Genomic DNA, 15,516 nt, shown 5'->3' on the forward strand with positions numbered 1-15,516 from the left:
TACTTACCAAAATGCAGTCCACTTTAGATTGTATAGTTTTGCTAAAAGAAAAAGAAAGTTAAGTTAATAAGACTGATAAATTTATTAAATGTTCAAAGTATTTTCAAACAGACATGGTAATTCGTTATCTGTACTATGAAAAAAAAAAGCAAAACTTCTTAAGATTAGGCATCATACCCTAAAACTGCATGTTTCACAAAGCAAAACAAAAATCTATTTCCCACTCATTGTACTAAATTCAACCCTAAAGCATGATCAGAATATTTTCTGAGTTCACTGCTACAGTCACCCTATTGTTGTTATGCTCTATCTTTGTAAAAGATGTTTTTGAACAAAGTTTGTTTCTAGTGATACATAAAAGTGCAGATGTATTATTACACATAGAAATAGAACACAGAGTTTACAATGAATTATGATTTTTACTGTATGCCTGCCACTCTGGACAATGATTTGTTTAGCATTTAAAAGCCATAATGGTGTAAAATTATCTGTATTTCTAAAGACTTATTACAAAGTAGATTCTCTCGAGGACTTCCCTGGCAGTCCAGTGGTTAAGACTCCTCGTTTCCACTGCAGGGGGTGCAGGTTCCATCCCTGGTTGCGGAACTAAGAGCCTGCATGCCACGTGGCATGGCCAAAAAATTAAAAAAAAAAAAAAGTAGATTCTCTTCCCCTCCTCTCTTTCTCCCCCTCCCTCATGTACACACACACACACACACACACATAAACACACACGCATGGAATCCATAGACATATAAGTGATAATAAAGATTAGCTAATATGGTAATAAGTGGGAGAGAAAGACTATATTTAGAAATAAATAACACAAAAAGCCACTATAAAATAACTGAACTATAATTTGGATTTTAACACATCGAAGTGCAAATGCAATGAAATCATGCAAAAGTTCAAAGACAGTTTATATACTATCTTGAATAGATGTTACAAACCAAATTATTTTCCATAAAAGGTTCTAGAGCCAAATAAATGCAAAAAAAAGTGGTTATTTACCTTTGTATATAGCTATACAGTTAATCTATAGAGTAAGAAAAAATAAGTATTTAAATCACAATTCAGTTAACTCAATCAGTAACCTCAAAATTTTACACCTGTACTTGAATTTCAAATTTCATTATTTAAAGAACAAAGTATGACTGGATTAAGCTCAACTGCAAAATTCACAATGACTGAAAGGAAAAGTAAATGATACCTCTAGGTAAGAGGAACTGAAATCCCCTCCTTACCATCCCACAGAAGATCTTTAGAAGTTTAAAATCTTTGGAGATTGTGTGTATAGCTTCTCACTCATTAGCAGCTAAAGTGTGCTGTTTTTCCCTCTTCTTAATAACTCCCACAGTTTCCCTGAGATAAGAACGTAATCTACAGATTAAGAATTGATGCTAAAAAGTAATATATCAAAAATACAACCGGGACTTCCCTGTTGGTCCAGTGGTTAAGAATCTGCTTTCCAATGCAGGGGACTCGGGTTCGATCCCTGGTCGGGGAACTAAGATCTCACATGTCACGGGGCAACTAAGCCCACATGCTGCAACTACTGAGCCTGCATGCCCCAACTAGATAGAAGCCCGCATGCCACAACTAGAGAAAAGACTGAGCCCACGTGCCACAACTAGAGACAGGTCTGAGTGCTACAACTAGAAAGAAGCCCACATGCCGATCCTGCGTGCGGCAACTAAGACCTGACACAGCCAAAAATAAATTAAAAAAAACCAAAACAACCATTTCTCACCACCTTGGTCTAAACCATTATCATTTCTTTTCAAAACTGTTATAATAATTTTCTATCTGGTCGCCCTGCTTCTATTTTTACATCCCCACCACCAACCTTGTGGGCTATTCTCAACCAAGTGGCCAGAGTGATACCGTCCACATTAGTCCTATGCTCCAAGGTCCTTATCATGGCCAACAAAGCCCTGTATGATCCAGCCCTCTGCTATCTTTCTAATCTCATCTCATATTAGTCTACTCCTCATCCATTCAGCTCCTGCCACGCTGTCCTCCATGCTGCTTCTCAAGGCAGGAGTAGGGCCTTGCACTGGCTTTTTCGGTCAGCATCTAAGAATCTTCTCCCATATAACTTATCTGTTCACTTTCCTCATGACTTTGCTCAATATTATCTTTCACAGACACTTCTTCCCTGACTAATTCCTCATGTAAAACACTCTCCATCACGCTCTATCCTTCTTATCCTGTTTTAAATTTCATTATTGCACTTACCACCATTTTATATTTTTATTAATTTATTTGTTTACTGGCTATCTTCCTTGTCTAGAATTTAAACTCCATGACAGCAGGATTCATCTGTTTTGCTCACTGCTGTATTATCATTTGGCATATGTTAGATGTTCAATAAAATCTGTTGAATAAATGAATGACAAACAGACATTTAGTCCCCCATATAAAGACAACTCTTTGGGACCACTTAAGAAAGCGTTTTTAGAGAAATTAATATGAACTTGAAAATGTGATTATTTTAAAAACAATAGATCTAAATATATTCCCCTTCTACAAGAAACTTGACTGCTCTACACGATATCTAAGGAGGATGACTGTGACTTCCTATCACAAACAAACAACTTGGTAAATCTCTGAAAAGAATATGTAAAAGAAAGCCTTTTAAAGAATAAACTTATAAAGTAAAATGGGAACACATCTAAATCTAGCCCTTCATACTTAACACAAACATGATAGAGGGATATAGAAGGCATTTAAGTCCCCTTTGTTCTTCTGTCCAGTCTCACACCCTCCCCTACCTTCCCAAACACAACCATCATTAATCTGATGTATAACCTTCCCAGGTGGTATTTCAATACCTGTATTAGATCTACAAGCAACATACACTATTGCTCCATGAAGCTTTTAAATGTTTATATAAATGCCATTACATTGTATATATTCTGCAAATGTCCTTTTCACTCAACCTTGTTTTTGAGATCTTTCCATGTTGACGCACTTAGATGAAGTCCATTTATTTCAACTGCTCAAAGTAGTCCATTGAATGAATGTATCAAATTTATTCATCTATTCCTCTATTGAAAGCCAATTATGTACTTTCCAGTTTTTCTACAAACAATGCTGCAATAATAACGTCTTTGTACATGTCTCCTGGTATACACAATAAAAAATTTCTCAGTTATAAGTCTAAAAGTTGATTTTCTAGGATTCATGGATGTATCTTTTCAGTTTTATTATGTATTACAGAATTCCTCTCGCAAGCACTTGTATACATTCATACTTCCATCAGCAGTATATGTAGTCCCTATTTTCCTGTCAACTTCCGTGAAAAAAAAATGTATATACATATGCCATTTATATATGGCACATATATTATGTTGACATATATAAAAAACTTACGGGCTTCCCTGGTGGCGCAGTGGTTGAGAATCTGCCTGCCAATGCAGGGGACACGGGTTCGAGCCCTGGTCTGGGGAGATCCCACATGCCGCGGAGCAACTAGGCCCGTGAGCCACAGCTACTGAGTCTGCGCGTCTGGAGCTTGTGCTCCGCAACAAGAGAGGCCGCGATAGTGAGAGGCCCGCGCACCGCGATCAAGAGTGGCCCCCACTCGCCGCAACTAGAGAAAGCCCTTGCACAGAAACGAAGACCCAACACAGCCAAAAATAAATAAATAAATTATTATTTTAAAAAAAGGAATTCCTTAAAAAAAAAAAAAACTTACCATTCTAATGGGTATGAAAAACTCCTTGTCATTATCCCAATTACTAGCATTGTTGTATACCTTTTCACCTGCTTTTTGACCACATGGGTTCTCCTCCATAAACTGTTGGTTCTTGGCTTTTGCCCATTTTTAAGTGGAGTTGATGATTTCTTATTAAATTGTAGTAGTTCTTAATATATTCTGGATACTAATCTTTTGTTTGTCACATATACTTATCTTAAGTTTGTTAGTGGTACATTTTAATAACTTACTAAAGTTTAAATTTTTGACTTAGTAAAATTTATTAATTTTTTTCCTTTATGACCTGTGTTTTTTGTCATAAGAAATCCTATCTAGCTAAGGTTTTAAAGACATTCTATATTTCATTCTAAAATTTTTGAAGTTAGCTTTTTTGTTTTTCATCTTTATTTTAATCAGAATTTATTCTTGTTTGATATTTGGCAAACCAATTGTTCTCTATTTTATTATGTCAAGTTTACATATATGTTTGACTCTGTTTCCAGCTTTATTTCAGTTTTATTATTAATCTACTTGTCTATACTTAAGCCAACACCACACTTTGAATTTGTATGACACTCCTCAACCATTTTCGGAACAGCCTTGATAATTCTTGGACCTCTAATTTCCAGGTGAGCTTTTTGTTTTTCCAACTCAACAAAAGTCCTAAGAGTTTTATTGAACTGCACTGATGTTATAGATTGAACTGGGGGAGTTGACTGATAATTTGAATTTATTCTTGTCTGTCCTTTAAAAATGTCATGTAATTTTCTCTATATCTTTTGTTATAGAGTACTAGGTAGTTTGTAGATGGTATTGTAAACTGTATCTCTTTTTTCTTAATATGTTTCCTAATTGGCTTTTGCTAATGTGCATGCTGATGTGCAGAAAAACTATTGGTATTCTATGCTGACCTTATATCCAGCAGCCTTCCTGAACTCTTATCTATTCTAATAGTATGTAGATTCTCTTGTTGATAATAATTTCACTTACAATTAATGAAAATATTTTTCTTCCTTTCCAATCTTTAGGCCTCCCCCCACCCCCACCCCCCGCTTCTTATCTAATTACTTTGGCTAAAATCTCTCATCTAAAGGTGAAGAGTAGCAGTGATAGCAGACATCCTTGTTGTTTCCAAATTTTGTTTCAAAAATTTAACATAATGTATTGTAATATTCCATTTAGTGGATGTTTTACAATTTCCTAAAATATTCTTTGAATAATGGATGTTCTGACTGAACTAAAATAGAATAATGCTTCAATATTGTAATGTTCTGCTTTGAAATAACAAGCTAACTTATATCAGAGTAACCTTCCCACCCTTAACAATTATATACTGTGGATAAAATATAAAAACAAACATTAAAATATAAAAACAAACAAGACCAAAAACAGGTAGCAACTGGAGGGAAGCCATCCTTAAAAGAAGGAACTGCACCAGGTAGGAGCTGTATTTATAGGGCTGTTGCCTGACAGCACTTATCTGCCCACACAGCAACAATCACTCAGGATGGAAGCAGAAATCTGCCTTCTTGCTAGCTGAGGAGCCACAGGACAAAGTCTAGGGCTGCCAGAGCCACTGTAAAATAAAGATGAATCCCAGAAAGGAAAATGCCACAAAATTTCTGTATAAACTATGCCCAAATATTTGGATGACCTTCATTTGGGGAAGACTCCAAGGTTACCAGCAAAAAGCAATAGCTGGAAGGTGTAAAGATGTGAGTTGAGACTTTTGTTGTTACTTAACACAGAAGAGATAATGTTGGAGATTGAATCCAGCCCTGTTAACTGGCAACCAGGATAAAAAAAATCAACACTCATCAGAGAAAAATAACAGAATCCAAAGTCTACAACATATCACTCACAATACCCATTACACAAGCAAAATTTACCAGAACAAAGGAAAAAGAGACCCAGAGTCAAGAAAAAAAAGCAGCTCAAAGAAACCAAATCCTGAATGACCTAGACATCAGAATTAGCAGATGAAGACTTCAAAGAAGGTATTACAAACACATTCAAGTATTTAAAGGAAAATATGGTCATAATAAATGTACACCTGGGAGGAATCTCAGCTGAGAGATGGAACCAAAACGAAAGAACCAAATGGAAATTCTAGAAGTAAAAAGGACAATATCTGAAATGAAAAATTCATTGGATTACCTTAAAGGAGATCAGCTACAGCAGAAAAGGGGACACTAAACCAGTAAATAAATCAATACATTTTACTGATTCTAAAGGAGAAAGAAAAAGATCTTCAAAATAATAAACAGAGCTTCAGAGATTCATAGTACAATATCAAGTGGTCTAATTATGTACCACTGGAGAAGATAATGAGACAGAAAAATATCTGATAATGACCAGAATTTCCCCAAATTTTGCAAAAAACACGAACTTACATATCCAAAGAAGCTCGGCAAATGACTGGGAAAGAGCATATATGGACTCTGTAATATACTGCCCCATTTCCCCTTTTCAGGAAAGAAGGACTCTGTCCCCGACACCTGCTGGGAGTGCTTCCAGCAGAAAGCCCTCAGTTGTCAGCCCCCTATGGGGATACCTATGCTGAAGAAAACTTCACTCCCTAAGGTCTTATCTCCTTCCAGGGACAGCCCACATCCAGAGGCTGATCAACATGTGGGTAATAAAGGCCCAGCTCTTTGTCTTAACTTGGACATCTCTGATGGGCCATTCTAGCTTCAGAACTCTCCGCAATGCAGCTTAACTTTCCCTCTGCTTCCTTCCGATCCATTCCTTTCATAGATGTCAGTCGCCTTAATAAAATGGTTCTTAAAATGTGATTCTTGGACTAGCAACACCTGGGACTAGTTAGAAATGCAAATTTGTAAGTCCCCCTTTCAGGCCTACTGAATGAGAAAGCAGAAGCCCCATCCACCAGCAAAGACCTTCCTGTCAGCTTTTTGTGCCCCACTCTTAAATTCACTCAGATGGGTATACAATTGGGGAAAATCTCTAATATGAAAGACAGAACATTCCCCTTATAAAGGGGGCATGAAACCCACACTTGGAAGGAAGAAGACCATGAAAGAAGGAAAAATATTTTAATCCTTACAAAGGTAAAAACCAAAAATTGGGTACTATATTACTATAAAAAAAAAAAAAGTCACTAAAAAGTGGTGTCTTAGAAATTAAAACTATTGGGCTAAATTTTTCCTGTTTGCCCTTTCAGGTCCAATTCCCACCCTCTGCAAAAGGACGTTGGCCTTTATGCATTGTATCTGTATGGCTTCCTTCCCTTTTGGTTTCCAGTGGGCTGATATCAGTCACGAGAAGGAGGTGAGAGAGCAAAAGAGAGAGGAGGTATTTATTGCACTTGGCTTTTCCCTCTGACAAGGCAATGAGTTAGTGGCTGGGGGACTGTGGTTCTTAGCTAGTCCTGTAAGACCTTTTTGACTCATTAAACTATGAGAATTAAAACTTCAATCAAAAGCGAAAATTAAATATATAAAATTTAAATTAAAAATCTCAAAGCTATCAAACAAGAAATGAGATTATCTATGAATATACTGGGGATTATAATTATTTTTTCACCATTATTTCAACTTGTTAAGTTTAAGAAAACTTCTTCAGCAGCAGGAAAAATATGCACAAAGATACGATCATCGCTCGATAATGAACCAATGATGCACATTTGAACCTGCACTTAAGTGTTCTTCATTTTTATTTTTGAATAAAACTATTTTGTTAATTTTATCCACAAATAGCTTATGTTCAAGTAATATATATTTAACATTCATATTTTTATAAGGTTTTTGACATTTTCTGAATTGTTGATAATTAATAATATTTGATATGCATTAAACTTTTGGTCTCACTGAGTTTTTTAAAAAATTGTTACTTTGTAAACATTTTAATTAAATTGTATCAACCTGGTATTTTGGTATTAGATAAAAACAAAATATCAGGATCATAATTTTGCTGTGCTATTGTAATTACAAAGTTTATGAAACATGCCAATCATTCATCTTCTAAATCTTTTAGTTCAACCTTCGCATATCAAGTCAGATCACCACAATGTTATAAAGTAAAGCTTAATCCTAGACCAATGGAGTAAGAAAAAGGGGAAAACACACCAGCAAGGAGAGCATATAAAACTTAAGGAAGAGGGGTACAGTTTGAGAAAGCATATTTTGTTTTCCCTAAATCAAATTACAGAGTGAAGCTGGGGAAAACGTTCTTACCCAGTAGGACTACACAAAAGAGAGTAAATTTAAGAAGCACGTGTTTAAAAAACAAAAACAAAAACAAATCAACTTAATCTAAGCCTACTTTACCTCAAAGAAACACTTCACAAAAATACCCTGTAATATTTCCCTTTCTTCAGACTTAAAATATGCTACAATAACTGAATTAACAGTCATGGGCCAAACACACATGGTATATAATAAATACACTGTAAGTAAAAGGATGTGTGAAAGAACACTTAGAGACTTCTCTTGCTAAAAACATTTCAGAACCTCTGTTTCCCCACTTTAAACAAATTGTTTCTAAACTATTTGTTTAATGCAAATAATATCATTCTAAGAGACTCCCACTCATCTCTTCCAACACCAGTTTGGCCTCCATCCAAAAGTTCAGTATTACTTCTAAATTTATTTGGAGTCCCAAGTTTGAATTCAGACTCACAATTCCTATATTCTTGATTCAAAATTCTTGTGTTGCAGAAATAGAGATCTGTGAACACTAGATACGAGACTTCAGCCACAGAAAATCTGAGATAGCAGAGGTACCGTGTAATACATCAACCATAAGAACCTTTTGCATTCTAGTCTTGCCAGGACAAATCAAACTCTTACATTCTTCTCTTGTAAAATACTTCTGTTAAAATATATTAAGACTTCAGATCTTTTTTGTGGATTACAACTCAGCTCACAGTCCATCATATAAAACGAATTTTAACCTTACACTTGTCGATAATGAATGTGAAGCATTTACTTTTAGTTTGCTCAAATGAGAACAAATAAAATTTTACATTAAAAAAATAACCATAGTAATAGTGGCTAATTCTATAAAGGTTAAAAGGTATAGCCAGAAAAATATAAAAAAGAAAACAGAAACTACCCTGAATCCCACTATCCAGACATTTTGATTCAATTACTTAGTATGTAATCTTAAATATAACTGGGATCTGTTGGTGAGGATGTGGAGAAATTGGAACAATTATACACTACTGGTGGGAATTCAAGATGGTAGACTTGCTGTGGAAAACAGTTTGGCGTTTCCTCAAAAATTAAACACAGAATTACCATACAATCCAGCAATTCTACTCCTAGGTATATACCCAAAGAAATGAAAACAGCTATGCCAACAAAAACCTGTATATAAATATTCACAGATGCACTATTCACAAGAGCCAAAAGGTGAAAACAACCCAAATGTCCATCAATGGATGAATGAATAAACAAAATGCAATACAGCCGCACAATGGGATTATTTAGCCACAAAAAGGAATTAAGTACTGACATGTGCCAAACATGGACGAATCTCAAAAATTTTATGCTAAGAGAAGGCAGACACAGAAGGTCACATATTATATGATTTCATATATATAAAATACTCACAATATCTAAGAAGACAGATTGGTGGTTGCCAGGGGCTGAGAGGACAGGAGAATGGGAAGTGACTGCTTAATGCATATGGGGTTTCATTTTGGGGTAATGACAAAAATTCTGGAACGAGACAGAGGTGTTGGTTACACAACACTGTGAATGTACTAAATACCGGTAAAATGTACACTTTATTTATTTATTTTTAATTTATTTTTGGCTGCGTTGGGTCTTTGTTGCTGCATGCAGGCTTTCTCTAGTTGCGTTGAGCGGGGGCTACTCTTCATTGTGGTGCATGGGCTTCTCACTGCGGTGGCTTCTCTTGTTGTGGAGCACAGGCTCTAGGCGCGGGCTTCAGTAGTTGTACCACGCAGGCTTAGTTGCTCTGCGGCATGTGGGATCTTCCCAGACTAGGGATCGAACCCATGTCCCCTGCACTGGCAGGCGGATTCTTAACCACTGCGCCACCAGGCAAGTCCCTGAACTGTACACTTCAAATGGTTAATTTTATGTTATGTAAATTTTACCTCAGTGAAAAACAAATAATTGTTATCATAAAACTAAGAAAAAATCATTTTGATGCTACCGGTGACTAATCAAGAAAGTACTGTTTATTTTTATAACCCAAAATGCTTTAAAAATAGTTACTGTCTCACAGTTCTTATCTGCTTTTATGAACCTTCAGGTGATCTGCTTTGAAAGGAAATTAGCCTGTAGACCAACATTTCTCAATGGGCCATTGACATTTATTGGCATCCTTCTTTACTGTACAAGTTTGTCCTATACATTACAGGATGTTTTGCATTACTAGATGTTGCCCACTAAGTGTCAAGAGACATTATAGGAGGAGGTCCTCGGGAAGATGGCGGAAGAGTAAGACGCGGAGATCACCTTCCTTCCCACAGATACAGTAGAAATACATCTACACGTGGAACTGCTCCTACAGAACACCCACTGAACGCTGGCAGAAAACGTCCGACCTCCAAAAAGGCAAGAAACTCCCCCCGTACTTGGGTAGGGCAAAAGAAAAAAGAAATAACAGAGACAAAAGAATAGGGACGGCACCTGCACTAGTGGGAGGGAGCCGTGAAGGAGGAAAGATTTCCACGCACTAGGAAGCCCCTTCGCGGGCGGAGACTGCGGGTGGCAGAGGGGGGAAGCTTCGGAGCCACGGAGGAGAGCGCAGCCACAGGGGTGTGGAGGGCAAAGCGGAGAGGTTCCCGCACAGAGGCTCGGCGCCAAGCAGCACTCTCCAGCCCGAGAGGCTTGTCTGCTCACCCGCCGGGGCGGGCGGGGCTGGGAGCTGAGGCTCGGGCTTCGGTCGGATCGCAGGGAGAGGACTGGGGTTGGCGGCGTGAACACAGCCTGAAGGCGTTAGTGCACCACAGCTAGCCAAGAGGGAGTCCGGGAAAAAGTCTGCAGCTGCCGAAGAGGCAAGAGACTTTTTCTTCCCTCTTTGTTTCCTGGTGCGCGAGGAGAGGGGATTCAGAGCGCTGCCTAAACGAACTTCAGAGACGGGCGCGAGCCGCAGCTACCAGCGCGGATCCCACAGCAACAGGGGCGCAGAGGGAAAAACGGAGAGATTCCCGCACAGAGGCTCGGCGCCGAGCAGCACTCTCCAGCCCGAGAGGCTTGTCTGCTCCCCCGCCGGGGCGGGCGGGGCTGGGAGCTGAGGCTCGGCTTCGGTCGGATCGCAGGGAGAGGACTGAGGCTGGCAGCGTGAACACAGCCTGAAGGGATTAGCGCACAACAGCGGGCTGGGAGGGAGACCGGGAAAAAGTCTGCAGCTGCCGAAGAGGCAAGAGACTTTTTCTTGCCTCTTTATTTCGCGGCGCGCAAGGAGAGGGGATTCAGAGCGCCGCCTAAACGAACTCCAGAGAAGGGCGCGAGCCGCGGCGATCACCGCAGACCCCACAGCAACAGGGGCACAGAGGAAAAAAACGGAGAGACTCCCGCACAGAGGCTCGGCGCCGAGCAGCACTCACCAGCCCGAGAGGCTTGGCTGCTCGGCGGGCGGGGCTGGGAGCTGAGGCTCGGGTTTCGGTTTCGGTTGGATCGCAGGGAGAGGACTGGGGCTGGCGGCGTGAACACAGCCTGAAGGGGTTAGCGCACCACAGCTGGCTGGGAGGGAGACCGGGAAAAAGTCTGCAGCTGCCGAAGAGGCAAGAGACTTTTTCTTGCCTCTTTGTTTCGCGGCGCGCAAGGAGAGGGGATTCAGAGTGCCGCCTAAACGAACTCCAGAGAAAGGCGTGAGCCGCGGCGATCAGCACGGACCCCAGAGACGGGCGTGAGACGCTGGGGCTGCTGCTGCCGCCTCCAAAAAGCCTGTGTGTGAGCACAAGTCACTCTCCACATCGCCCCTCCCGGGAGCCTGTGCAGCCCGCCACTGCCAGGGTCCCGTGATCCGGGGACAAGTTCCCCGGGAGAACGCACTGCCCGCCTCAGGCTGGTGCAACGTCACGCCGGCCTCGGCCGCCGCAGGCTCACCCCGCCTCCTCTGTACACCTCCCTCCCCGCGGCCTGAGGGAGCCAGAGCCCCCGAAGCAGCTGCTCCTTTAACCCCGTCCTGTCTGTGCGGGGAATAGACGCCCTCAGGCGACCTACACGCAGAGGCGGGTCCAAATCCAAAGCTGAACCCCAGGAACTGTGCGAACAGGGAAGATAAGGGGAAATCTCTCCCAGCAACCTTAGAAGCAGCGGATTAAAACTCCACAAACAACTTGATGGGCCTGCAGCTGGTGAATACCTGAATAGACAACGAATCATCCCAAATTCAGGAGGTGGACTTTGGGAGCAGGATATATTAATTTTTCCCCTTTTCCTTTATTTGTGAGTGTATATGTATATGCTTCTGGGTGCGATTTTGTCTGTATAGCTTTGCTTTACAATAGCTTTATTTTACTTCACTATATTATAGCCTCTTTCTTTCTTTCTGTCTTTCTTTCTATTTTTTCTCCCTTTTACTCTGAGCCGTGTGGACGAAAGGCTCTTGGTGCTCCAGCCAGGCATCAGGGCCGTGCCTCTGAGGTGGGAGAGCCAACTTCAGGACACTGGTCCACAAGAGACCTCCCAGCTTCACGTAATACCAAACGGCAAAAATCTCTCAGAGATCTCTATCTCAACATCAAGACCCAGCTTCACTCAACGACCAACTAGCTACAGTGCTGGACACCATATGCCAAACAACTAGCAAGACAGGAACACAGCCCCATCCATTAGCAGAGAGGCTGCCTAAAATCATAATAAGGCCACAGACACCCCAAAATACACCACCAGACGTGGACGTGCCCACCAGAAAGACAAGAGCCAACCTCATCCACCAGAGCTCAGGCACTAGTTCCCTCCACCAGGAAGCCTACACAACCCACTGAACCAACCTTAGCCACTGGGGACAGATAGCAAAAACAACAGGAACTACGAACCTGCAGCCTGTGAAAAGGAGACCCCAAACACAGTAAGATAAGCAAAATGAGACGACAGAAAAACACACAGCAGATGAAGGAGCAGGGTCAAAACACACCAGACCTAACAAATGAAGAGGAAATAGGTAGTCTACCTGAAAAAGAATTCAGAATAATGATAGTAAGGATGATCCAAAATCTTGGAAATAGAATAGACAAAATGCAAGAAACATTTAACAAGGACGTAGAAGAACTAAAGAGGAACCAAGCAATGATGAAAACCACAATAAATGAAATTAAAAATACTCTAGATGGGATCAATAGCAGAATAACTGAGGCAGAAGAAAGGATAAGTGACCTGGAAGATAAAATGGTGGAAATAACTACTGCAGAGCAGGATAAAGAAAAAAGAATGAAAAGAACTGAGGACAGTCTCAGAGACCTCTGGGACAACATTAAACGTGCCAACATTCGAATTATAGGGGTCCCAGAAGAAGAAGAGAAAAAGAAAGGGACTGAGAAGATATTTGAAGAGATTATAGTTGAAAACTTCCCTAATATGGGAAAGGAAATAGTTAATCAAGTCCTGGAAGCACAGAGAGTCCCATACAGGATAAACCCAAGGAGAAACACACCAAGACACATATTAATCAAACTGTCAAAAATTAAATATAAGGAAAACATATTAAAGGCAGCAAGGGAAAAAAAACAAATAACACACAAGGGAATCCCCATAAGGTTAACATCTGATCTTTCAGCAGAAACTCTGCAAGCCAGAAGGGAGTGGCAGGATATACTTAAAGTGATGAAGGAGAAAAACCTGCAACCAAGATTACACTACCCAGCAAGGATCTCATTCAGATTCGATGGAGAAATTAAAACCTTTACAGACAAGCAAAAGCTGAGAGAGTTCAGCACCACCAAACCAGCTTTACAACAAATGCTAAAGGAACTTCTCTAGGCAAGAAACACAAGAGAAGGAAAACACCTACAATAACAAACCCAAAACATTTAAGAAAATGGGAATAGGAACATACATATCGATAATTACCTTGAATGTAAATGGATTAAATGCTCCCACCAAAAGACACAGGCTGGCTGAATGGATACAAAAACAAGACCCATCTATATGCTGTCTACAAGAGACCCACTTCAGACCTAGAGACACATATAGACTGAAAGTGAGGGGATGGAAAAAGATATTCCATGCAAATGGAAATCAAAAGAAAGCTGGAGTAGCAATTCTCATATCAGACAAAATAGACTTTAAAATAAAGACTATTACAAGAGACAAAGAAGGACACTATATAATGATCAAGGGATCGATCCAAGAGGAAGGTATAACAATTGTAAATATTTATGCACCCAACATAGGAGCACCTCAATACATAAGGCAAATACTAACAGCCATAAAAGGGGAAATCGACAGCAACACAATCATAGTTGGGGACTTTAACACCCCACTCTCACCAATGGACAGATCATCCAAAATGAAAATAAATAAGGAAACACAAGCTTTAAATGATACATTAAACAAGATTGACTTAATTGATATTTATAGGACATTCCATCCAAAAACAACAGAATACACATTTTTCTCAAGTGCTCATGGAACATTCTCCAGGATAGATCATATCTTGGGTCACAAATCAAGCCTTGGTAAATTTAAGAAAATTGAAATCGTATCAAGTATCTTTTCCGACCACAACGCTATGAGACTAGATATCAATTACAGGAAAAGACCTGTAAAAAATACAAACACATGGAGGCTACACAATACATTACTTAATAACGAAGTGATCACTGAAGAAATCAAAGGGGAAATCAAAAAATACCTAGAAACAAATGACAATGGAGATACGACGACCCAAAACCTATGGGACGCAGCAAAAGCAGTGCTAAGAGGGAAGTTTATAGCAATACAAGCCTACCTTAAGAAACAGGAAACATCTCGAATAAACAACCTAACCTTGCACCTAAAGCAATTAGAGAAAGAAGAACAAAAAAACCCCAAAGCCAGCAGAAGGAAAGAAATTATAAAGATCAGGTCAGAAATAAATGAAAAAGAAATGAAGGAAACAATAGCGAAAATCAATGAAACTAAAAGCTGGTTCTTTGAGAAGATAAACAAAATTGATAAACCATTAGCCAGACTCATCAAGAGAAAAAGGGAGAAGACTCAGATCAATAGAATTAGAAATGAAAAAGGAGAAGTAACCACTGACACTGCAGAAATACAAAAGATCATGAGAGATTACTACAAGCAACTCTATGCCAATAAAATGGACAACCTGGAAGAAATGGACAGATTCTTAGAAAGGCACAAACTGCCGAGACTGAACCAGGAAGAAATAGAAAATATGAACAGACCAATCACAAGCACTGAAATTGAAACTGTGATTAAAAACCTTCCAACAAACAAAAGCCCAGGACCAGATGGCTTCACAGGTGAATTCTATCAAACATTTAGAGAAGAGCTAACACCTATCCTTCTCAAACTCTTCCAAAATATTGCAGAGGGAGGAACACTCCCAAACTCATTCTACGAGGCCACCATCACCCTGATACCAAAACCAGACAAAGATGTCACAAAGAAAGAAAACTACAGGCCAATATCACTGATGAACATAGATGCAAAAATCCTCAACAAAATACTAGCAAACAGAATCCAACAGCACATTAAAAGGATCATACACCATGATCAAGTGGGGTTTATCCCAGGAATGCAAGGATTCTTCAATATACGCAAATCAATCAATGTGATACATCATATTAACAAACTGAAGGAGAAAAACCATATGATCATCTCAATAGATGCAGAGAAAGCTTTCGACAAAATTCAACACCCATTTAT

At 39.6% G+C, this 15,516-nt stretch overlaps 1 protein-coding gene across 5 annotated transcripts in view; it reads right to left on the reverse strand.

Moving 5' to 3' along the window:
* The window catches only part of RFX7 (regulatory factor X7), a 159,739-nt gene that overhangs the window by 98,065 nt on the left and 46,158 nt on the right, over positions 1 to 15,516 (reverse strand). For all 5 annotated transcript variants that reach the window (XM_082444857.1, XM_082444858.1, XM_082444855.1 and 2 more), the window contains exon 3: positions 8 to 41. In XM_082444857.1, the coding sequence (XP_082300983.1) occupies positions 8 to 41 (34 nt within the window). The remainder of the gene's footprint in view (positions 1 to 7; positions 42 to 15,516) is intronic.

The sequence above is a fragment of the Balaenoptera physalus genome (genome assembly GCF_965194825.1).
Source record: "Balaenoptera physalus genome assembly, chromosome: 2".
NCBI lineage: Eukaryota > Metazoa > Chordata > Mammalia > Artiodactyla > Balaenopteridae > Balaenoptera > Balaenoptera physalus.